At 50.4% G+C, this 25,968-nt stretch overlaps 1 protein-coding gene across 1 annotated transcript in view; it reads left to right on the plus strand.

Moving 5' to 3' along the window:
- The window catches only part of LOC138570306 (zinc finger protein 84-like), a 48,147-nt gene extending 22,485 nt beyond the window's left edge, over positions 1 to 25,662 (plus strand). The window contains exons 2-3 of the mRNA XM_069649083.1: positions 17,245 to 17,308; positions 19,334 to 25,662. Coding sequence (XP_069505184.1) covers positions 19,880 to 21,619 — 1,740 coding nt within the window. The 5' untranslated portion in view covers positions 17,245 to 17,308; positions 19,334 to 19,879 and the 3' untranslated portion in view covers positions 21,620 to 25,662. The remainder of the gene's footprint in view (positions 1 to 17,244; positions 17,309 to 19,333) is intronic.
- The last annotated feature ends 306 nt before the right edge of the window (positions 25,663 to 25,968 follow it).

Consider the following 25,968-nt stretch of genomic DNA (forward strand, 5'->3'; position numbering starts at 1 on the left):
GAGCAGGTAAGCCATCCGGGATAAACCTGTGGACTGAGAGATTTGTAATATTGAAGAGTCTTTAATACCTGATGCACATCCTTTATTTATCTATAGGCTTGGGTGATCTACTGCTCCATACTGAATTTAATCAAGTGGGCTATTTAGATCCCAACTTGTGGTCTGGCTACTACTCAAGGTGGGGAGTACTTCACAATCTTATAAAAACAGCTAAATAGACGTAGACATATTGATTTGGCCTATTGGAAATTATATGACACAAGTTTGTTCCCTTTTTTAACATGTAAATACATATCTGTTCCCTTTGTTGTAGACATTGAATACATTTGGTTGTATTGAAAATGGGTCACATCCTGATGAAGGCTGTGACTGATAGGAGCGTCAGTTAAGGTTCAAGAGATGGGCGAAACACACTGGGCCTCATTACGAGTAGCCATGCCGTTCTTAGCCGCATGGCTGTCTCCAAACTAGTGTCCGGGTCCCGAAAAAAGACAATTCCCTTTTCTCGGGACCTGGACCCGGTACATCTCCATTCCCATTCGAGCCCCCATATGGCTCAATGGGAATGGAGAGGATGCTAACAACAGACCGTTAATTACATGTCCGTTGTTAGCATCCTGGTCAGCTCGCGGGTGCCGGTATGAACGTCTGGTCTGGCTCATAATGAGACCCACTGTGTCGACTTTCTATGCAACTATAGCAACGCTGTAAACAACATGCAGGTCACATATATATATATAGGAAAAAGTAAAAACCAGGTTGGAAAGGTCTCTTTAATAAAGCAGGTTTTCTGTTCACAATTCACATATATATGTTGGATCTATGCTGAATATAGGTCTCATGTTGTAAGCATTGGTATTTGTGTCGGAAAACCAAATTAGCAGGCCGATTCATGGAATAAATGTGCGCCGAAAATCCCGGCGCAGAGGGGCCAATACGTGCGCTGCGCCGAAAATTAGCGAAAAGCGCAGGGAAACCAGCGCACGTCGATTCATGGAAGTCCGTGCGCAAGAAAAGCAGAGGACGTGCGCTGAAAAAGCGCGCGGCGCAGGCCGGCGCACAGGTCAACCAACGTCGTGCGCCACGGCCACTGCGCTATCACTCCGAGCGCAGCGCACAGCTCTAAAGTAGGCGGAACACAGGGCGGGACACTCGGAATGGGGAATAAAATGGGGCACAACACTCGGAATGGGGAAGAATGTGGGCGGCACGGGGAAAGTTTAGGAGGCAAGTGCGCGGAACGCCCACACGCTCGCATACAACACGTATTCATGGAATAGAATAGGGCAAAAAAGCGCACGCTCAAAGCAGCGCACAGGCACAAACAGGCACAAACACGACCGCCACAAGAAAGCAGGCGGTAGCGTCTCTGCGCCTGCAAGAAATGTGCGCTAAAAGGTGCGCCAACAAATAGCACCTATATACAGACATGATCAATGTCCAATACTGTGGCCCTCCAGGACAAATGACGTACAAAGGGGTACCCACAAACACAGACACGCGCTGAGAGAAAAACTAAACGTGTGCGTGTATACCGGGGTGCGCGGGAAGTTGCACACGCGATATGGCCGGGTACGTGGATTTCAGGGGTGCGCGGGAAGTTCCACACGCGATTAATCAGGGTACGTGGATTGCAGGGGTGCGCGGGAAGTTGCACACGCGATATGGCCGGGTACGTGGATTTCAGGGGTGCGCGGGAAGTTCCACACGCGATTAGTCAGGGTACGTGGATTGCAGGGGTGCGCGGGAAGTTGCACACGCGATATGGCCGGGTACGTGGATTTCAGGGGGGCGCGGGAAGTTCCACACGCGATTAGTCAGGGTACGTGGATTGCAGGGGTGCGCGGGAAGTTGCACACGCGATATGGCCGGGTACGTGGATTTCAGGGGTGCGCGGGAAGTTCCACACGCGATTAGTCAGGGTACGTGGATTGCAGGGGTGCGCGGGAAGTTGCACACGCGATATGGCCGGGTACGTGGATTTCAGGGGGGCGCGGGAAGTTCCACACGCGATTAGTCAGGGTACGTGGATTACAGGGGTGCGCGGGAAGTTGCACACGCGATATGGCCGGGTACGTGGATTTCAGGGGGGCGCGGGAAGTTCCACACGCGATTAGTCAGGGTACGTGGATTGCAGGGGTGCGCCGGAAGTTCCACACGCAATATGGCCGGGTACGTGGATTTCAGGGGTGCGCGGGAAGTTCCACACGCGATTAGTCAGGGTACGTGGATTGCAGGGGTGCGCGGGAAGTTGCACACGCGATATGGCCGGGTACGTGGATTTCAGGGGTGCGTGGGAAGTTCCACACGCGATATGGCCGGGTACGTGGATTTCAGGGGTGCGCGGGAAGTTCCACACGCGAATAGTCAGGGTACGTTGATTTCATGGGTGCGCGGGAAGTTCCACACGCGATATGGCCGGGTACGTGGATTTCAGGGGGGCGCGGGAAGTTCCACACGCGAATAGTCAGGGTACGTGGATTTCATGGGTGCGCGGGAAGTTCCACACGCGATATGGCCGGGTACGTGGATTTCAGGGGTGCGCGGGAAGTTCCACACGCGAATTGGCTGTGTGCTCCCAGGCATTACCTGTACACCCTCCACGGCCCCTGCAGGCAGCACACACCACAGGGAACTACCCTGCACACCTGCTCATGTCTCCCACCACCCCCACCCCCCATCCACCAGGGACACCCTCCACCAGGCCCCCACCCATGTCTCCCACCCCCCCCACCCCCAGCACTGTGGGGAACCTGCCAGCAGGCCCCCACCCATGTCCAACCCATGTCTCCCACCACCCCCACCCCCCATCCACCAGGGACACCCTCCACCAGGCCCCCACCCATGTCTCCCACCACCCCCACCCCCCATCCACCAGGGGCACCCTCCACCAGGCCCCCACCCATGTCTCCCACCACCCCCACCCCCCATCCACCAGGGACACCCTCCACCAGGCCCCCACCCATGTCTCCCACCACCCCCACCCCCAGCACTGTGGGGAACCTGCCAGCAGGCCCCCACCCATGTCTCCCACCACCCCCACCCCCCACCCCCCAGGGGCACCCTCCACCAGGCCCCCACCCATGTCTCCCACCACCCCCACCCCCCATCCACCAGGGACACCCTCCACCAGGCCCCCACCCATGTCTCCCACCACCCCCACCCCCCATCCACCAGGGGCACCCTCCACCAGGCCCCCACCCATGTCTCCCACCACCCCCACCCCCCATCCACCAGGGACACCCTCCACCAGGCCCCCACCCATGTCTCCCACCACCCCCACCCCCAGCACTGTGGGGAACCTGCCAGCAGGCCCCCACCCATGTCCAACCCATGTCTCCCACCACCCCCACCCCCCATCCACCAGGGACACCCTCCACCAGGCCCCCACCCATGTCTCCCACCACCCCCACCCCCAGCACTGTGGGGAACCTGCCAGCAGGCCCCCACCCATGTCCAACCCATGTCTCCCACCACCCCCACCCCCCATCCACCAGGGACACCCTCCACCAGGCCCCCACCCATGTCCCCCTGGCCCCAGGTCCTGACGATACACAATCATGGCAGTAATGGCCAGCATACCCAGCACAAACACCCAGGCAAGGATTGCATGCACCCACATAGTGAATGCAATCACATGACACAACCCCAAAGGCAAGTATGCAAAAGAACACATGTCCGTCACACACACATACACAATGGGTGCAAGTGAATGTCAAAACCCATATCATGACATGTAAGAAACCAAAGAGAAAATGACACAAGTGTAAGATAATATAAAAATGTATTAAAAACAAAAAATAAGTAAACTAATAAAACATACAACTATGTGGCAAAGTAAATAAAAGGTCCATGTCCGAGAACAAAAATGATAAACCAAAAAACAAAGGATTAAAAAATCAATAGAATTTGTCCTAACCAAAACCATGTAGTAGGAAATCAAAGAAAAACCATTACGTCATGGTGTAAACAATAAGAAAATAAAAAAATGTATCTCCCAAAAAATAACAATATATACAGGAATGTTCCAGGGTCCATGAGCCCAACACCATAAATGAAACCTAATACTAACTAATTAAAAAAATATGTACAAAAAAGTGGCCATTGTCTGAGCGGTCCAAAATAATAAAAATAAATAAAGGAAACCTAGCACTAACTAACTAAAAAACTATATACAAAGGCAGCGGGCTAGTCCTGCGGCTCACTTGGTGATGCTGGCCAGGGCATCCTCGAACTCCATGTCAATGTCCTGGAGGCGGGACTCAGTCCTGGCCCCGAGGTCTCGCAGGGACAACCCCATGTGCTCACCAAAATCCCTGCGAGCCTCCTCGAGGCACTCAGCCCGCCTCAATGCCCGACGCATGGAGATCTCCGCCCTGGCCATGGCGAGCCGCTCCTCTTCCGCCCGCTGCCGCTCCGCACCTATCCGCTGGCCAAACTCCTCCCACACAGAACACACCGCCATGCCAGGGTTGCCCTGCCCTCCGGCCGATGCCTGCCCCTCTGATCTTGATGGCCCTGAGCCATGATGCCTCCCACGTCGAGCCCGCTGCTGCCTCCGACGCCACTGCCTCTGCCAGCACGACGGCATCCAGGCTGATGGTAACCACCGACGCCGTTGTGCACGTGCCCTGCCCGATGATGCCGGCACATCTTCCATCTGCTGGGGTCCACTTGCTGTGTTGTCCACCCCTGCTGGACCTCCGACTCCCAACTGTGGCAGGGATGGGATCCCCACCGAGCTGGCTGCATTGGTCGGGGCAGGTCCACAGGGGGCCATGGTGGCATCTGGGCCGGAAGATGGCAAGGAGAACGACCGGTGGATAGCCTGCACAGAGGAGGAGAGGGCCGTCAGATTGGCCAACACATGCAGGAACCCCCCGAACATGGCCGATCCCAATTGGGCCACGTCGGCACGGTGCACTTCGTGATGACATGCGTGCTCCTCCCGGGAAGCACGCACGTCATCACGAATCACAGCCGTGCGCATCGCGACCCCAATCAGGACCTGCTCCACGCGGCCAGGGGTTCCCACGGCCGCAGGTGGAGGGGAGTCAGTTGACATGGACATCCCCTCTACCTGCGGACGGGCCTGGGACGGGGCATCCCTGCTGGTGCATGGTGGTGCACTCACAGGGTCAGGGACAGCGACATGCACAGGCACCTCCACGGTGACCTGTGCTGCCTCCTGCCCCTGGCCCTGGACTGCACCACTTGCACCAGCAGGGATGCTCCCACCAGGCCCCATGTGTGCACCAGTGTCGGCCTCCTCCTCCTCTGTGCAAACCACCAACCTGGATGGCTCCTCACCGTCTCCCGCCGTAGCAGGCCCCTGTGGGGGCTCACCCACCCCTTCCGCTGCAGCCGTGGGGGCATCCCCGCCGCCTTGCTCCACAGCGCCGTCTCCGCCCTCTTCTTCACTAGCCGCTGCGTAGAGGGAGACAAAGGACACAAGCATCAGGCTACTGTACAATGGTCCCCTAGACAGGAAGCAATAGCAGATGAGCACCCCTGTCAAAGTACACTTCCATCATGTCCCTCCACAACACATGGGTCAGTCCAGGCAAAACACACACAGTAACAGGCATGGTGCATGCCATGCACATTTCCATGCATGTCCAATTGACTCTTGAAACATTCAATGATATGTAACTCACATGCATCATGGCTCATGCATATCACATGCACACACTTCACCTCAGTCACATCCATCTGGCCCCAAACACAACGAACACAGGCGAAACAAGGGTAAGTTGGGTGCGTCACTGAATCTGTGCATTGTCACACACATGTGTCATGCATCCATGGCATGCACAAGTCACAGACACGCAGGTCAGGCACACAGACATGGCTACCATATATGTACCTGGCATCAGCACCCATCCTTCACCCCCATCCATGTCCAGGTACAGAGACTGGCATGCTCTCATGTCCTAAATCTGCATAGGGCTCCCCATGCCGCATTTCAACACATGCAACAACCATGTGGGTCACACATCACTGGTCGCACATGCATTACCATGATGTCCCTGCACACATACATGCATACATGGCCCATGGCACACATACAGGCAAGTATCATAGAACCAGCACACCGCAACATGCCCTGTCTCACACAGTAATGCTTGCACACTTACCGCTCAACTCCAGACGGGCCTCCCTCTCAAGGACCTGGGCGTGGAGCGCTGGGCGTACGCGTTCCAGGACCCTCTTCTGGATGGAACTCATGCGGCCCCGGCCCCCCTCCACGAGGCGCCGGGCCTTCACAAGGGTCCTGGACCTCAAGTCCTCCCAGCGCTTCTTGATCTTCTGGACGTTGCGGGTTGCCACCCCCTCCGCGTTGATGGCAACCACACAGTTGGGCCAGATCCTCTCCCGTCCTTCCTTGCTGGCGCGGGACGATCCAAAGAGGGCATCATACTGCCCCAGGACATGCTCCACCAGGACACCAACTTCGGTGGCAGTGAAGCTGGTGCCCCTCTGCCCCTCTGGCCTGGGGTTGCCACTGGTGCCAGATGTGGAAGTGCCCGACATGGCAACCCCAGAGGCAGGTGTGGGTGGGCAACTGGGTCCTGGGGCTGGGCTGTGGAGCGATGTAATCCCAGTTGGGAGTCTTCAGTTCCAGCAGGGGTGGACACAGCAACTGGACCCCTGCAGATGGCTGATGTGCAGGCACCAAATGGCAGGGCACGGTGGCAGCAGGCAGGCAGGCAGGCAGGCAGCAGCAGATAGCACGTGGGAGGCTGCTCAGGGCACTGGGGGGGCAGTAACTCGGCCTTCTGGGCAGGAGCGTGGTGTTCCGTGTGTTTTCGGGTGGCCAGCTTGATACGGAGTGATTTGGCACGTGAAATTCCTGCACGTCAGCGTGAAATCCGAGGAAAGGCCCTTAGCGCGTAAGTGCGTCAGCACGCATACGCGATTCTATTGGACCAGAGTCCCTCACCGCGTAAGCGCGTCTGACGTGATCCGCACGGGCGTTCCCCACTCAGCACGTGATGACGGAGCACACGTGGAAATACTGCACGTCAGAGTGTCATCGCGTGTAATTGGCCAAAAGTGCGCGTCCACGCCATTGGCCTATGTACGTGTATTTCATCGCGTGTAATTGGCCAAAAGTGCGCGTACACGCCATTGGCCTATGTACGTGTATTTCAGGGGTGCGCGGCCACTTACACACGCAAGTACGTCAGCGCACCTGTATGCCTGCTGCGTGGGAATTTCCACACGCTATTGGAGTGGGAACTAGATTCCAGGGTTGCGAGGGTCACACGCTCGCCTAGAACACGCGCAAGGCATTAATTTGCGCACTTTTCAATAAACAAGCCAGATGCCAGGATGAACATACCGTTCCTAGCAGCAGTGGCAGTGGGCTACCAAAGGAGGAGGAGGAGGAGAGTCAGGGCCAGAATATTCACACCCAGAACCAGCCTATTCGGGATGCCTGATGACCAGGTGTATGGGAGGTACAGGTTTCCAGCACACATCATACTGGACCTGGTCAGTGAGTGGGAGGATGACCTCACATCACCCACCCTGTGCTCCCAAGCACTCAGCCCCCTGCAGAAGGTCCTGAATGTACTGCACTTCTTGGCCACTGGATCCTTTCAGCGGACAAGTGCCATAGTGGGTGGTGTGTCACAGGCCACGCAGTCACGCTGCCTACACCAGGTCTTGAACATCATCACTGCACGGCCATCAGTCCGCAGGCACATATATCTCCCCAGGACTCATGCAGAAAGGCGGACGTGCATCCAGGAATTCTATGGTGTGGCTCAATTCCCCAAAGTGCTTGGTGCAATTGACTGCACACATGTGGCTCTACGTCCACCCAGGGCAACAGAGCACATCTATAGAAACCGCAAGCACTGGCATTCCATCAACGTGCAAGTTGTATGCAATGCCAAGGGAATAATCACATCAGTATATGCCAACTATCCCGGGTCCACCCACGACAGCTTCATCTACAGAATGTCTACCCTATGCCGGGACCTAGAGGCTGGCCAGCATGGAGATACATGGCTGCTTGGTGAGCATGAATGCCACTGCACATGCATGCATGTCAGATACTGGGTCATGACACAACACCACTAATGATACCCATCACCACCTCCGCAGGGGACAGTGCCTACCCTATCAGCCCCCACATGATGACCCCAATCCGGAACCCCACCACGCCACCCGAGGTAAGGTACAACACAGCCCACATTGCAACACGGGGCATAGTGGAGCGCACATTCGGAGTGCTGAAGTCACGCTTTCGCTCCCTTGACCGTTCTGGCGGGCAGCTGTTATATGCTCCCCGAATAGTGTGCAGGATCATAGTGGCAGCATGTGTCCTGCACAACGTTGCAACACGCCGGGGCCTGCCCGTGGACATGGTGGTGCCCCCACATCCACAACCACATGCACGCCCGCTGCGCATGGGAGGGGAAAGGGCACGGGGGGTGGCAGCCCGTACGCAACTGGTGGCCAACTTCTTCACCTAGGAATCACAGTGCTGGCTAGTGCACACTGCTCTGGCACATACCATCTGACAATCAATGATGACACTACCTGACAATGTCACAAAATTACTTGACAATAAACTGTCAGATACACATCAGCCTGAGATTGTTAACATGGAAGTGTCACTATGTGTGCACCCCTACCTACACATACACCAGCAATGCATCACAACGAAAAGACACAACTCCATCAATCAAATATGCATTGCCACAGGCGATTCACTACATGACAACATTGCCATGTCACCCATTCCCTTCGCAGTCCCGCCACTGAGGACACCATGTCATGGTATGTGAGAGCAAACAAACTGGCCATCACAACATGACACCGGTGTCACAAATAGCAGTGCCCCAAATGGAACATAGCCGCACTTGAACAGCTAACCACGCTGGAGGCACTACTACACACCTGTGTAAGAGTAATTTCAATCAAATTACACACCAACCCACCCTGAAGCCCACCCAAACAAGACACAATGCATGTAATCAATGGTAGTCTCATTACCTGATTCTGCTGGTATGTCCTCACCGTCCAGATGTACAGTGATGGCGCCACGCAAAAGTGTCAGTGCACATCTACCGACATGTAGTCTGACTCCAGAGAGTATGCCCGTGTGAAGAACTGTGTGAAATACCTGCAAAACATGAGCAACATATGTAAGTAGAGGCACATATCAAACCATCATGCATAGTTAGGTGCAACAACAATGTACACTATGAATGTCTACACAGTATTGACTATGGACTGGCCAACAGCTCATGGGAGTCCAATGTCACCGTGTAATTTGCTGTCACTTGGGCACACCCTTTGCAAGCCCATGGAAACGGAAGCAGGAGGGGTGTGGATGTCTGGTACCCAAGCATCGAAACCAAACTCAGGACAAGCCTGCATGTGCCCAGCCACAATACAGTGTATGCCCAGGTACCCACACAAGGCAACACTCTTGGAAAAGAAAAAAAAAATTGAGAAAAAATGGCCATGAAAGGGCCGGCGGGGGGGGGGGCCACCTATGAGGTCCGAGGACAGGATGCACGCCACAATCCACCTGTGTGGATCATGGGAAACTAAAACACCCCATAGGCTCGTGGCCCACACGCCTACTCTGTTGTGGGAGATGAGTCGCTATCGCTCTGGCCAGACCCTGCAGCTGACTCAGGAGGTGGGGGAGCTGCCTCAGAAGATGGTGTGACAATGGGAGGCAGCCCACGCAAAGCACGAGTTTGCTCCTCCATGGCTGCAAGCAGGCGGGTCTGGTAGTTCTGGTTCTGGGTTATAATCATGCGGAGGTCCCCATGCAGTAACTTCCGGGATGACCTGACCTCCGCACGAGTTGCCTGCATCTCGGCCGAGAGCGTCCGTGTCAGACGCTCCAGCTGCTCCTCTGTCCTACTATGGGATGAAGCCTCAAGCTCTAACAGGGTCGACCTGAGGTGATGGAATTCTTCCCTCAGGCCTTCCCTGTGGCGCTGGGACTCCATGGAAAGTGATTCCCGCAGAGTCGCCAGTGCCGCCCGCCTGTCCTTGTTGGACGCCAACATATCCTCCCTGTGTGCCTGGCAGATGGACTCTGTAGCCTGCTCCAGTCGCTCCATCAGCCTTTCTGGGGGGACAATGGAAGTGGCCACCCTATCCATGGCCTGTGCAATCATCTCGGATGATGCTGCCTGTTGGTTGGCCATACCGTAGATGGATTGCTCCCAAGCGGTATTGCCAGGTGGCATACGGCCACCACGTTGACGGGCACCACACCTGCCTGGGGCAAGGCGGACTGCGCCTTGCTGTGCCGGCAAGGCCTCAGGCTGCAGGACTGCATTCCCTCTCTGATCTGCAGCCCCAGGAACAGGATCAGAGATTGTGTGGTGTGGCCCTGCATCCGTAACCACCGGAGGCTGAGCTGCCGACACTGACATCCCCATTGAGGGCAATGGCCCGGCTGCAGGTGGGTCGGACAGAGGAGATTCTCTCCCAAGAACACTCACCTGCGACTGCACATAGGTGTCATCCTCCGAGTCTACACCTGAATACTGCTCGGGGGAGGAACCCCCAGAGACACCCCTCGACAGCACGACCTGCAGCACTTGTGGGTTTTCACCCACAAACACACCACGTCCCTCACTTGTGGAAGGTCGGCCCGGGTTGCCCTCCTGGGACGGCTCAACCACCACATCCCCAGCATCAACAAGTGCTTCGTCCCCTGCAAAGACATGAAAGAGAAAAATGGAAACAGGCATTAGCACCATGGCATGCAACAAGGGCTGATGAACAACAGAGGCAGTAGTTCTACGACACATGTCCCACATGACTGGGAGACCTCCTATGCATTCACCATCACTGGGTCTGTAGGGGAGGCTCAGGGCATACAATGTACAGATTGGAGAGCAACGCCTGCTCACCATGCTGCCTAGCACTGCCATCACACATTGGCCGGTGATTGCCATGTCAAAGGCACATGCCATCACACACATGGCATGTGACATAGCCACCAAGTGAAGAGGGAGAGGAGGGCAACTTTTTTGGATTTCAACCACTCTGGTCCTGACATTGCATCATCACATCAATAAGTTAACATGTTGTACATGGATCTGCTAGTCCAAATTGGCCACGATGCACAGTGCCTTGTCTACATCAACAAAATGCAGTAAACAATGAGATTCCACCTCCCCATCACCTGTAAAGGAATCATATAGCATTCGTGAAGCACCGGTCCAGAAATGTATGAAGGTACAGCGGAGCACTGAGGGGTGGTGGGGCAGTAGGGGATGCCAGTCAACAATCCTACTGGTGCTGGTGTCATTCATGTCACGCAAGTGCAGGGGTGGGTGGCACAATGAAGTGCAAGGGGAAGTGGCGGCTGGAAGTGCTGTACAAGGTAAGTAGGACTTAACGTCAAGGGCAGATGGTGTTAGGCGCAGACAAGTGCTGGGGGGGTGGCCTATAGGGGTACAGAGACAATCATGCAGTGCTGTGGGCTCGGAGGGGACAGGGGAGGTACACACTGCATCTGGCTCGGCAAGGTCCTTGCAGATTTCTATGTGTCCTGCAGAGTTGTCACATGCCGCAGATATGTGCCCTTGGATTGGGGATCTCATCTTGGTGAAAAGGGTGAGGCGCTATTGCCTTTGGAGCATGTGGCAGGCCAGTTTGCCAGAGGATGAGCATGATGCAGGACATTCCCTCTCTGCCACCCGGCACCTGTGGTCTGGGTTCACAAGATCCGAGTCATGCCAGGACTCTGCATTGGCATGGGGCTTCAGACAGGTGGTCATGACCGTGGCAAAGACATCCAGTGTACCTGACATAGAGTGGAGCATGGAGTGGGCCCTGTCAGGATGGGAGTGAGCCTAAGGGGGAGCTGGATGGGGGGGAGATTTTGGCAGCATGAGCCTCGACTGACACACACTTCATGGGTTGGAATACCAAGAAGGTGTGTGACAGTGGTGAGGGTGGCTTTGCCTGTGGGGTGGTGAGGGTGAGCTGGGAGGAGAGGAGAATGTGATCACTCCAGGAGAGAGGAGTGCAGAGATGGACGGAGAGGGGAAAGTCAGATGAGATCAGAGCATCAAGAGTGTGCCCTGCAGAATGAGTAGGGACAGACGGGAGTCTAGAGGGTGAGAGGGAGTTGCTGAGGTCACAGAAAGGTCACGTGGGGGGGTCAACAAGCATGCAGGTGGATGCGTACAGCACCAAGGAAGAGGATTTCTGTGTCTGGGGACATGAGTGAGGAGGAGAGGTGAGGACACTCAGAAAGGAAGTAGTACATTTGACCAGTTTTCCCAGACACAGTACGCACAGTTTGTGAATGTCAAGGTGTGGTAGAGAGAGACGTCACACAAGCCATTCCAGAGTGGAGTAGGTCTAAGTAGGAGTGACAGTGGCAGGAATACCCTCAGGGAAGCCAAGGGCACACCCCCCCTGCACAGTAGTGGCGGGCCAAGGAGAGGGTCTCCTGAACATCAGGTAGGAGTGTGTGAAGGATGCAGACAGAGCTGGCCGTCAGACATGTTTCCATGAGACCAAGGATGTCAAGGTGCATAACCTCATGTAAGTGACAGATATCGGAGGAATGCCTGATGCAGCCGCAGTGAAAGGAGTGTAATTGTGGAGGAGGTTGACAGCCTTGGAGGACTTACGGGGAGTGCTAGAGATCAGAGGTGCAGCATGTGTAGGAGTTGGAGTGGGAGGCGGAGAAGGATCATGGGAGGGTGCAGGGAGGCAGTGCAGGATTGATGAGGAGAGAGGAGGGGGGACAGCAGGAGAGGAAAGGAAGTTGATGAGATGTGGGTAGCATTTCTCAAGGAGAATGAGGTTGGCCTAAGGGCCTTGGACTGAGATGCTCCCATTACCATGCACATCAATTGTGGCCTCTGAGGATTGGAAGGAGGCCAGGAGTACACCCCAACGGGTCCCACCATTGATGGTGGAAGAGGAGCAAGGAGAGAGGACAGGGACCATGTGAAGGGTCTATGGGACAGGCAAAGGCATGTATGAGCAGATGTCAGTGAGAGTTGGCTTTGAGTAGGCTCAGATGCACTTGTCAGCAATAGGGTGGGTCGTATTGGAGGGCAGGGTGCCCTCATTTGACTGTTAGCAAGCAGGTGTCGTGAGTAGGGCACGATGGTCTGAACTGTAGAAGCCAGGGAAGATAGACCATGAAGAGCAGCATGGAGTGTGAGGGAATGGGGCTCGAAACCAGACGGTACCAAAGCACACAGGTAGGAGGTGGATGTCAAGGCAACATCCACAGTATGACAGCATGTTGGTTGGCATTTATATACAGAGGACGCATTAGCATGTGGTATCATTGCATGTCAGGCATGTGAAGATGAAACTTGATTGGCTGGGGGAAAGTATAGGAATGGTATGTAAGACATCAGATGAATAGACAGGGGAGTATGAGCAACAATGTAGTGACAAAATGACAATTCAAGGGCAACTTCCATGGTGTAGGGCCATATGTGCACTGTTGCCAGTTGGGATAGTGCTGTGGGCAGATGGTGTTGCACTGAACATACTGGATGAGGCACATGGGTGCCACTATCAACTCTGCCACACACCCCCTTGACAGGCACCCAACATGAATGCTTCACACACACACCATGCACATGGATAATACACACATGCATGTGCACTCACCGGATGATGCCTCGTAATCAGGGAGATCTCCCACACCTTGGAGTTGTCCCTCGGTGACGTAGGATCCAGCTACGGACTCGTGTGGTGTGAGTTCTATTTCCTGTGCTGGGGACCCACCTCCAGTCACCAAGGTTGCGGCATGACTTGAGGCCAGCTTATCCTTTGCCCTGCGCTTAAGGTCATTCCAGCGCTTCTGGCAATCACTAGCTGTGCGCCTCACTACTCCAAGGGCACTTATTCTGTCAGCAATGGTCTGCCAGTGTGCCTGGCGTCTGGCATGTGTGGTCTTGGACCCTGCAACGATGACCATTTCCCTATCATGATCTGACACATACTGAACAAGTGCATTCAGTTCGGCGTCTGTGAAGCTTGGCTTCCTTGATGGGCCGGACTGTGCAGCCGTGCCTGGGGCATCAGCCTGTGCCGGACGTGCACTCTTCCTCTTGCGCTTGGAAGGGGGTGGGGATCCAGAGTGTCCTACGCCGCTGTGGACACTAGGGGCAGGAGCCGTGGTGGACTCAGTACTGGGTGTGTGGGATTGCACACTCAGCATGGGAGTAGGTGCAGGCATTGGGGGTAGTGGGATGGGGTCAGGCCTGATCTGAGGTGCATGAACTAGGACCGACACAGTCTTGGCAGGGTGTATGAGAGGTGGGGTGGATGGAGCCACACCCTGGCTACGGGGGCCAGCAGATGACCTATCTGGCATAGATGCGCGTGCCCTGATGACACCAATGTGCACCGGTGCACGTGCAGTGGACCTGCTGACCTGGATGTCAGCGATGGGATCACCCTCGGACAGGTCTGGTGCCACAATGGGCTGGTCCGACAAGGGCTGATCAGGGTTGGTATCAGCCACATGACCCTCAACTGGGGGGGGGGGCATGGGTGTCCCTGACTGGTCCTCCAGACTGGGGGGGACAGGGGCACCCTGCAAGTCACAACCACGTCCCCTAGTGGATCCTCCACGGCCACCACGTGTGGCTTGGCCACCTTTGCCACCCTTACGGCTTGCACGCCTCCCAACCATGGCACTGATGTTATTGTGCGTATGGGAGTCGGTGTGCACAATTGTCCTGGGCAATTGGGTGTCAAAGGGGTTGGGTACCAGATGGTATTCGTACCCTAGTGCAGTGGCAAGGCTATATGACACCCCTGGGGAAAGATGACGGGTCACGCAACGCACAGGCACCCCAGAAAAGTTAAGGAACGTGCACAATACCCCTCCTAGACCACGTGTGCTGATGGAAAACCCTGCACTACGCTGTGGCATCCAGTAACACAATGAACGTATGCTTGTCACACGCAGCCTAGAATGACCTCTGAAGGGGTAGGCTACACACGGGGCAAGCACAGAAGTTAGATACGTGCGTGACTCACCGTCTGCCAGGTAAAAGAGCGTGAAAAATGAGCGCGTTTGGTTGGCAACACCCCCGCCAAAAGAAGATGTGTACGCTGTCTGAGGAGACAGGACAACAGTAGAAGGGGACACTGTTTGAGGGAACAGGCCCAGGTAAACCAGTACAAGAGGAAAAAGAAAAAAAGCTGTCAGAGGTAACAGGGAGTACGAACTGGAAACGCCGTGAAGTAAATCGCGTGTGAAACGACAAGAAGTACAGAATTCACCCACTCGCTCTCCACGAAAAGCACGTACAAGGAAATGGTGTTCTACACTACCTTATATACAGGCCCACACGTACAGCGTCACTTACGGCGTGTACGTGCTTGGCCCATGGTGGTGGGAGACATGGGTGGGGCCTGCTGGCAGGTGCCCCTGCACTGCTGGGGGGTGGGGGTGGTGGGAGACATGGGTGGGGGCCTGGTGGAGGGTGCCCCTGGTGGATGGGGGTGCAGGGGAACATGATCAGGTGTGCAGGGTAGTCCCCTGTTTTGTGGGCTGCCTGCAGGGGCCGTGGAGGGTGTACAGGGTACACCTGTGAGGGCCCACCCAGCCTATTCGCGTGTGATAATTCCCACGCACCCCTGTAATACACGTACCCTGGCCAATCGCGTGTTGAACTTCCCGCTACCCCTGTAATACACGCACCCTGGCTGTTCGCGTGTGATAATTCCCGCGTACCCCTGTGATACACGTTCCCTGGCCTATTGCGTGTTCTACTTCACGCGTACCCCTGTAATACACGTTCCCTGGCCAATCGCGTGTTGAACTTCCTGCTACCCCTGTAATACACGCACCCTGGCTGTTCGCGTGTGATAATTCCCGCGTACCCCTGTAATACACGTTCCCTGGCCTATCGCGTGTTCTACTTCACGCGTACCCCTGTAATACACGTACCCTGGCCAATCGCGTGTTGAACTTCCCGCTACCCCTGTAATACACGCACCCTGGCTGTTCGCGTGTGATAATTCCCGCTTACCCCTGTAATACACGTTCCCTGGCCTATCGCGTGTTCTACTTCACGCGTACCCCTGTAATACACGTTCCCTGGCCTATCGCGTGTTCTACTTCACGCGTACCCCTGTAATACGCGTTCCCTGGCTGTTCGCGTGTGATAATTCCCGCGTACCCCTGTAATTCACGTTCCCTGCCTAGTCGCGTGTAGAACTTCCCGCGTACTCCTGATTTGAAGATTGCCCGCTTTGCTTTCCTTGTTTGCCTGCCCTGTGAAGTGGTCCAGGGTTAGCGCAGCCCTTAGCGATGATTTAGCGATTTTGATGGCTTTTCCTTGCGCGAGGGCGTTCTTGGGGGCGTTACTGGCGCTGCTGCAGGCTCGCTGCGATTCTCTGCGCCACGGCTGGTTTGGGAGCATGAAATCCATGAATACGCTGTGCGCGGAAATCAGTTTTAGCGCACGTGCCTGGCGCAGACTATCGCAGGCGCACGCTGTGCGCCAGCCGCGTCCGCTACTTGTGCGCTGGATTCTATGAATTACCCTGCAATGTTTGTCACAGAAATATGTCTAAATGTATAAATGTGGTCTGTAAAATGTGTATATGAGAATTTTTTTTCAACTTTATGATATATGAAAAAATATATTTTTGGATAAACAATCTTAAGCTTCTTCAGTTGAAATAGATTGAAACAGTTTTCGTGTGGCACAATGGCCTTGATCATTTTGCTTTGTATATGTTGTTGATAGCCTGGAAGATCAAGGCCTACCAGGCACCCTTAGTTTATATATTCTGGTAATAGCTTTGACATCTTCAACCGCTCTGCAACGTTATCAGTGGTGAATGTGTTGCCTTTATTTGTCTATGGTACCTCCTCTCTGATCTCTTCCTCATTTACACCTCAAATGCCTATTTTTTAAATGGAAAATGCAATGCAAGCTATCATGCAGTAATTACCGCCTCACATTTTCTGTATGTTGGCAAGAGGATATTCCACACTCTTGTAGTGAAAAGGGATTCTTTTTAGATTAAATATTGAATTGTCCCTCCTTTTCCTTTATAAACCTTCAGTCAGTCCTTTTGCATGCATATGTAATGCAGGGTGGGTTATGGGGAGAAGGGCTAAATATGCATTTCCCTCTTTGGACGTTTTGATTATATATCTTCTCTGGATGTCTTGTAATTGCTTCAAGAATTTAATTGAAACAATAAGAATTATATATGAATTGATCATATCATGTTTGCTTTCTGTAGAACTGTACACAGTTTTGGTGTGTCATTGTGTTCAGCAACATGTAAGAAGCACAGGCTACAAAAGGTAAATAACTCGTTCTGTGTTCTATGTATGGCTCTGCAAATGTTGTTCTTTGCTTCTGAGTTTGCTTGTCTCCTGTTCTGCGCGCACATGCCCCTCCTATCAAATGCCCCCTTTTCTTTACTCTTTTTCCTCCCCTCTTGCCCAGGGGTGGACCAGGAACTAGAAGTAGCCATGGCAAATGTTTTCAAAGTGACCCCATACTGCACTGAGCAAAGAGGCATAGTGTGACAAAACTTGGAGCCCAAACTATTTTCCTAAATTAACTGGAATCATGAAGACTGAAGGGAGAGAAGAGTTGCACACAGATTTCTGCCTCTTACACGCTACAGTGATAAAAGGGTGCACCTGCGAGATGCAGATAATCACCTGCACAACCAAGAGTAATTTTTCAATGAGTAACAGAAACCACTGAATTATAGCCATGTTTAGGGCCTTAAGGTACATTGGGCCTCATTACGTGTCTGGTGGTAGCTGTACCGGTAAAACCGGCGGGCTGCCGCCGGACCCGTGGGGAATTAACGGTGCCGGCCTTGCCAGAATTACCGGGGCATTACAGCCCCGGTGGTCCCGTAATTCCGGTGCCGGCATTCCGTTACTAACCATTCCCATGGGGACAGCGGTAACACCAGCACCATGCGGTAATGGTGCCGGTGTTTTAGCGTCTGTTCGCGGCCGGGTGGCGTTACGCCTGCCAGGTCAGAACTGTTGGGTGTAACGCCACACAGCCACAGAACTTGAAGTTAGCCGGTCCGGAACACGGTGCTGGTACGGTTTTACCAGCACCGTTAAATCCAGACCAGCTAACTTGTAATGAGGCCCATTGTATACAGGACATGCTGATCTATCCATGTTGAAATCAGTACATTGCTACATGTAACGATTCCCAAAGCCCAGGCTTCTGGAATGTGATTACCAGCAAAAGACTCAATGTCCAACGATACTTATTTTGCAGCTATGAAACCTAAATTAATAATCTCATGATGTCCCTGCATGTTATTTTTCTAGTGTTGTGTGCACAGAAAATAGATATGTGATTTTAAAATATGTTCCTTTCTTTCCAGTGGTAAAGTCATATGTAAATGCAAACATAAATGAAAAAAAGAAACCATTTAAAGTTCTATTGCTTTTGATTTTAGTATTTTGAAAATTTTACTGACTGTACATGTAAACTCCGACTTGGAGCACTTTAAAGCCCCACCTCAGGAATTCACAAGGAGATTTTGAAAAACACAAGCCTGTTTACTAGAAGTTATGTGACTGCCGAGTCATGGCTGTTTTACTAAAGAGAAAGCATAGTGATCAGAATAGTAGTCTGAGTTCTTTTTAGACCATAAGACATGTGTGGCAATAATCAGGCTACTGGTGTGCAATGCCATAGAAAATGAGGAATCAAAAATAACACCTGAAGAGGTTACCTGATCTAGAGCTAGTAGGGCCCAGAGAGGGCTTCGAACTTCTGTAGCTCTCTCATCTTGTGCAGGCGAAGAGCCTCGCCACTGTTTGGTTTTGGCTTGGTTTAAGCCTAACCACTGGACAACATCCATTTATTTAATTTCGAGAAAGGTAGATTGAATAAAGACAGCATTATCAACAAAACTACCCTTCAGATTAAAAATGATTTGGGTATCATCTGCATAGTTCTTGAAAGTAACTCCGTGGTTGACCCGACGACCATGATGTGGATTGACATACATGTTAAACAACAGGTAATATTACCGCCGCATTTAAGGGCTAAGGCCCAACTCACGATGAGGCCCAAAGTCTTATTAGTTACTATATTTTATGATATGGTCATTTGTATGGTTTTTTACATTTTATTCTTGACTATTGCACTGATATGTATTTTCTCTTGCGTACTGTTTTTATCGAATGTTTTGCACATCTGCGAAATAAACATGATTATAATGATGAGTTACTACATAAGTAAGTCACTAATGCACATAACTACTACTGCCTGGTACTTGGGATGCCTGTGATTGTGAGCATTTTGAAACTAATAATGTGCTTCTGTTTTCATTCCAATAGGTGATTGAAGCCCCAACAAATGCAAAAGTGACTGTTCACTTCTCGGGTCCAATGCAGTGCAAAGCTCCATTGATGGAATATGCGATTTCCCACTATATGAGGATGATACAAGTTGGGGCTCTGTTGTCTTTTCCGAGTATTCGGGAACTGGGATCAGAAAGCCTGTTGAGACATGATGGTGTTCATCCATGCACCAAGTTCAAGGCAGCATCCAGCAACACAGAACTACAGTGAATAACTAGCATTATAGACTAATGAAAGCACCACTGCTTGATATATAGTAAGCATTATTCTGATAGAACACATGTGAGGGAGTTTGTTTAAAGGATTTGTTAAAACAAAATGAACTATGACTAGACAAGCACTATCCATTAACTGAATATATTATAAGCTTCAGTAAGAAGAAACATCCTGTTTGATCCCAGATACAACCGACACACAATATAGCTCATAATTACTCTGAATTTTGGAAAGGTTCAGTGGAAAGGGTGGTCTAATTAAGCATCTTACAATATAATCTAGTAGGAAACCTGAGCATTGCTGAGAATGTGTGAAAGGTTGCCATATGAGGAACATATTAATTGTCAACGTGAAAACACAGGTGAAAAACCGTATCAGTGTATAGAAGATGGGATGAGTGTCCAATTGCTTGATACACCTATCTCCTACCATAAAACACATAGTGGTGAGAAACTGTATCAGTGCAGTGAATGTGAGAAAGGGTTCACTCAGAAGGGGGGCCTTATTTGCCATCAGAGAACACATACAGGTGAAAAACCTCATGTGTGCACTGAATGTGGGAAAGGATTTGCTCAGAAGGGAGATCTTACTATCCACCATAGAATACATACAGGTGAGAAACCTCATCAGTGCACTGAATGTGGAAAGGGCTTTGTTCAAAAGGGACACCTCATTCTACACCAGCGAACACATACCGGTGAGAAACCTCATCAGTGCACTGAATGTGGAAGAGGGTTTATTCATAAAGGAGCCCTTGTTCTACACCAGACAACACATACAGGTGAGAAACCTCATCAGTGCACTGAATGTGGAAAAGGGTTTGCTCAGAAAGGAGGTCTTGTATACCACCTGAGAATACATACAGGCGCAAAACCTCCTGAGTGCACTGAATGTGCGAAAGGGTTTGCTGAGAAGGGACATCTTATTTGCCACCAGAGAACACATACAGGTGAGAAACCTCATCAGTGCACTGAATGCGGGAAAGGTTTTGATCATAAGGGACCTCTTATTAACCATCAGAGAACACATACAGGTGAGAAACCTTATTGGTGTACTGAATGTGGGAAAGGGTTTGCTGAGAAGGGAAATCTTATTTGTCACCAAAAAACCCATACTGGTGAGAAACGTCATCAGTGCACTGAATGTGGGAAAGGTTTTGATCATAAGGGACCTCTTAGTAACCATCAGAGAACACACACAGGTGAAAAACCGTATCGGTGTACCCAATGTGGAAAAGGGTTTGCTCAGAAAGGAGGTCTTATATACCATCTGAGAGTACATACAGGTGAAAAACCTCATCAGTGCACTGAATGTGGGAAAGGGTTTGTTGAGAAGGGGCATCTTATTCGCCACCAGAGAACACATACAGGTGAGAAACCGCATCAGTGCACTGAATGTGGAAGAGGGTTTACTCATAAGGGAGCCCTTGTTCTGCACCAGGCAACACATACAGGTGAGAAACCTCATCAGTGCACTGAGTGTGGAAAAGGGTTTGCTCAGAAGGGAAATCTTATTTGTCACCAAAAAAATCATACTGGTGAGAAACCTCATGAGTGCACTGAATGTGGGAAAGGGTTTGCTCAGAAGGGACATCTTATTCGCCACCAGAGAACACATACAGATGAGAAACCTCATGAGTGCACTGAATGTGGGAAATGGTTTGCCCAGAAGAGAGATCTTACTATACACCAGAGAACACATACAGGTGAGAAACCTCATGAGTGTACTGAATGTGGGAAAGGGTTTGCTCAGAAGGGAAATCTTATTAACCACCAGAGAACACATACAGGTGAAAAACCTCATCAGTGCACTGAATGTGGAAAAGGGTTTGCTAGGACAGGTGTTCTTATTCACCACCAGAGAACACATACAGGTGTGAAACCTCATTTGTGCACTGAATGTGGGAAACGGTTCATTCAGAAGGGAGATCTTACTATACACCAGAGAACACATACAGGTGAGAAACCTCATGAGTGCACAGAATGTGGGAAAAGATTTGCTCTGAAGGGAAATCTTATTAACCACCAGATAGCACATACAGGTTAGAAACCTCATGAGTGCACTGAATGTGGGAAACGGTTCATTCAGAAGGGAGATCTTGATATACACCAGAGAACACATACAAGAGAGAAACCTCATCAGTGCACTGAATGTGGGAAAGGGTTTGCTCAGAAGGGAGCTCTTATGTCCGACCAGAGAACACATACAGGTGAAAAACCTCATCAATTTATTTATTTATATATTTTATTTATATATGTATAATGCGCCGCAGCTCGCAAGCATCAGGGCGTGACAAAAACACAAAAATTGAGGAATCACTGGACTAAATAAAACAGAGAAAAGATGGACTCAGTATGAGTCCGGAGCTGAGTATGTGACAGATTACCGAAAGAGTAATGTTTTCAGCTGCTTTCTAAGGGAAAGGAAATTACTTTCCAGCCTAAGATTGCCTGGAAGGTCATTCCAGAGAGCAATTGCTTTGGTGTAAAAAGCCCTCCCTAGGCCAGTGGCTTTTACTCTGACATGGGCGGATTTGAGTAGCCCTTGTTTAGCTGATCTTAAACTTTGGCTTGGTTCATACCATTTGAATTCCTTTTTAAGGTATGTTGGGGCCGCGCCGTATAGACACCGGTGGACCAACGTCAAAGATTTGAATTTGATGCGCTCCTCTATGGCGAGCCAATGAAGGCCAATTCTGTCTTGAGTAATGTCGTCGCGCTTGGGTTTCCCAGTGATGGATCTATTTGCATTATTTTGGATTATTTGGCATTGTTTAATGCAACTGTTGCTAGACCCTACCATGAATGCATTACCATAATCGAGTCGTGACAGGATGGTGGCTCTAGCGATGGTGGCGCTATTTTTGGCGTTAAGGAATGGCCTAATGCGGCATAGTAATCTCTGATAGTACTGGCAGTTTATTTTTAGGTACGAGACCTGTACCTCTGCTCCCAATGAGGATTGCAGGTATATGCCTAGTGTTTTAACCTTGTTTGTGAGTGTGATGTTGGAGTCTTTTATGTTGAATGTGGAATAGGCTGGGCCTAGATTTAATAAGGCTTTTGTGGATCCAAATGTCATAAATTCTGTTTTGGAACCATTTAAACACATCCAGTGAGCTTTCATCCAACTCTCTATGGTGTTGTAGATGGTTGAAAGTCTGTTTTTGTCTGCAATATGGTCTCCACATAGTTCTAAAATCAATTGTGTGTCATCTGCGAAGGTAGTGAAGTAAATCCCCAACTGAGAGAGGAGGGTGCAGAGACAGCGAATGTATAAGTCAAAAAGGAGGGGGGAGAAACTAGCTCCCTGAGGGACGCCACAATTCACAGGATTAGAGCTAGTGGAATATCCGCCCCATGTGATTTTGGAATTTCTGTCCTCCAAAAAGGAGGATATCCATTCGATGGCTTCCTCTGAGCAGTTTCCTGCTTGTTTTAGGGCCTCTCGGAGCTTCCCATGATCTAATAAGTCGAACGCTGCAGAGAGATCTAAGAGGATGAGCAGGCCTGCCTTTCCTTTGTCAAGGATACTCAGCATTTTAGTTTGAAGATCGAGTAGCACCGAGTCGGTGCTGTGTGCACTTCTAAAACCTGATTGCTGGGAGTGTAGTAAGTCATGCTTGTCAACGCACTCTTGGGGTTGGTGTGTAGCTAATTTCTCGAGAATCTTCAACAAGAAATTGCAATTCGTGATAGGCCTTAGATTAGCCGGATTCTGCTGGTCTAGACCAGGCTTTTTCACCAATGGTGTGACTGTAACTGTTTTTATACCAGTAGGTACTTTCTGGTCTCTAAATGAAGAGTTTGTCATGCGACATATGCATGGTGCAAAGATTCCTGCGTTATCTAGTATGAATGTGGGAGGTAGTATGTTTTCAGCGCATGAAGTACAGTTTTTAGAGCAGAGGGTATTTAGCATGTTTTCTAGTGAAATTGGTGTAAACTGAAATTTGGGTACTTTGATTTCTGGGTCAACCATGTTGTGGGTAGGTGGAAAGTCTATAACTTTACAATTTAAAATGGTGTCTCTAGCTTTTAGAATCTTTTGTGAGAAAGCAGTTTGAACTTTTTCACAGTCCACCATGGTTGGCTGTAAATGCAGGGTGAGAGTGTGCAGCTTCTCACTGGGTCTTAAGATTTGGAACAGTTTTCCAGTGGAGTTTGATGCGCCGGTGATTTGCTTGTTGCAGTAGTTTTTCTTTATTTCTATTAGTTTGGTTCTGTACAAAGCGTCAGATTTCTTCCAATTTTCTTTGTTGGATTCTGTAGGGATTTTAAGCCACTAGTCTTTCAAGTTTCCTTTTGGCTGTTTTAAGGGTGCCTAGTTCTGTAGTGTACCAACTTTGATGGTTAGGGTTGAGGCGAGCTTGTTTGTTTTTGAGTGAAGCCTTCTCATCCAGAAGCTCTTGAAAGTGATTGCTATAGGTATTTATGATAAGGTCACAGGGATCGTCATCTCTGGTTTTATCCATGCTGTGTGCGATCCCCTGTAAAAGGATGTCTGGTGTGATTCTCTTTAGGTTTCTGCTTTGAATTATTTTGGGAAAATTGTCAAAGTGAGTTATTTTGAATGCTAACGATAGTGTGGCTTCAATTTTATAGTGGTCGCTTCAAATACAGGGCTGTGTGCTTGTTACTGTAAGGTCTACGTTATTTGTAATAATCCAGTCAAGTTGATTGTTTGATTTGATGGTAGGGCCACTATTTGCAATTGAGTAACTGATGTTTGAGAGGTTTTTTGCACTGAATGTGGAAAAGGGTTTGCTAGGACAGGCGTTCTTATACGCCACCAGAGAACACATACAGGTGAGAAACCTCATCAGTGCACTGAATGTGGGAAACGGTTCATTCAGAAGGGAGTTCTTATTCGACACCAGAGGATGCATACAGGTGAGAAACCTTACCAGTGCAATGATTGTGGAACAAGCTTCAGTGATAACATTAACCTTGTTAGGCATCAGACAAAAAATACAAGCCAGGCACCATTTCAGGGTAGTGAAAATGGCAAATACTTCAGTACACAGGATGCTTTCATCTGCCGTGAGAGAGGACATGCAGCTGGAGGAACCTCTACATATGATGATGCTTTAGAAAGGAGGGAGTGCTTCTTCAATGAGAATGAGTCTGGCATAAATATTGACCAACCTCATTAGTGCACAGAATGTGGGAAACAGTTAATTCAGAAGGGAGAGCACAGAACACATACAGGTGATAAACCTCATCAGTGCACTGAATGTGGGGAAGGGTTAGCTCAGAAGTATTTAACACCAGAGAATGCATACAGGTGAGAAACTGTGAGGTCTGATAAATGTCTAGATTCATTTATTTCAAGCCCATTGGCTCGATTGCAATATCTGTTATCGCCTGCGCGCCCTTCGGGCCGCGATGTGGTCACGTGTCGTATTTAGAAAGCGTTGCCTCGGCAACGCTTCGATGCGACAACGGCAGTCTGCTTCATGTCAGCTACGGGAGAACTGCTCCGCTCCCGCCCTCAGTACGGTAAGGCTTCCCTCACCTTTTAAATAATCATGACTACGGATGAGAACCGCTTTCAACAACGGGTTTCTTCTGTATCCAGCAATCACATTGCAAGCTACTTTACTGTGCTGATTCCTGTCAGGCAGTTCGATTCGGTCACCACATGGCCGCTACACTATAGTTCGTCACACTCAACATTCTACCTACCTGTCACAGGTAACTGGCTCTTTTGCTTTTTCATTCAAATGATAGTGACCTATATACAATAGTGACTCATTGGCCTTTTCCATTTTTTCTTTTTTCTGCTCTTTCTTACTCATCTACTACTGCAACCTCAACTGAATGGTATGTTTTTAACTTTACCACGAAGATGTATGACACCAATATGCAATGATGCACCGTTTTGAACTGTTTTCTTTGTTCATGAATATGTATGTATTATCTTTAGACTGGCCCTGATGAAGGAAATTTATTTCCGAAATACATTGGCAAATTCGGTCTGATTGATTAATTAATTGTGGCAAACTCTTCCTCACTAAGAAAATATTAGTGACCTCTCATTTTTTTAGATCATTTTTTTGATAAAAACTATTTTGAAAAACAACAGAACTTCTCGTTTATCTTTTTGGAATTTGAAGCATATATTTTTTTACTCTAAAGCTGAACTGTTAGTAATTTTGAAAAACCACAACCCAGGTTGGGTAACGTAGAGAGCGGCTGTGTGACTAGGTATTCTACTTGGTCTCTTGCTCCACATGTATTTTGAGTTTGGGTGTCTCCAAACCTGTCACAGCCAAGCTCCTTTTCAAGGGTTTTGACACATATTGTTTGGAAAGTTTTTTTCGTGCACTAATTGTGAATACTAGAGACACGTGGATTTACTACCAGTGGTGCCCACTCACTTCACGTCTTGCT

Source organism: Ambystoma mexicanum, chromosome 2q (assembly GCF_040938575.1).
Source record: "Ambystoma mexicanum isolate Mex_15411 chromosome 2q, UKY_AmexF1_1, whole genome shotgun sequence".
Lineage (NCBI taxonomy): Eukaryota > Metazoa > Chordata > Amphibia > Caudata > Ambystomatidae > Ambystoma > Ambystoma mexicanum.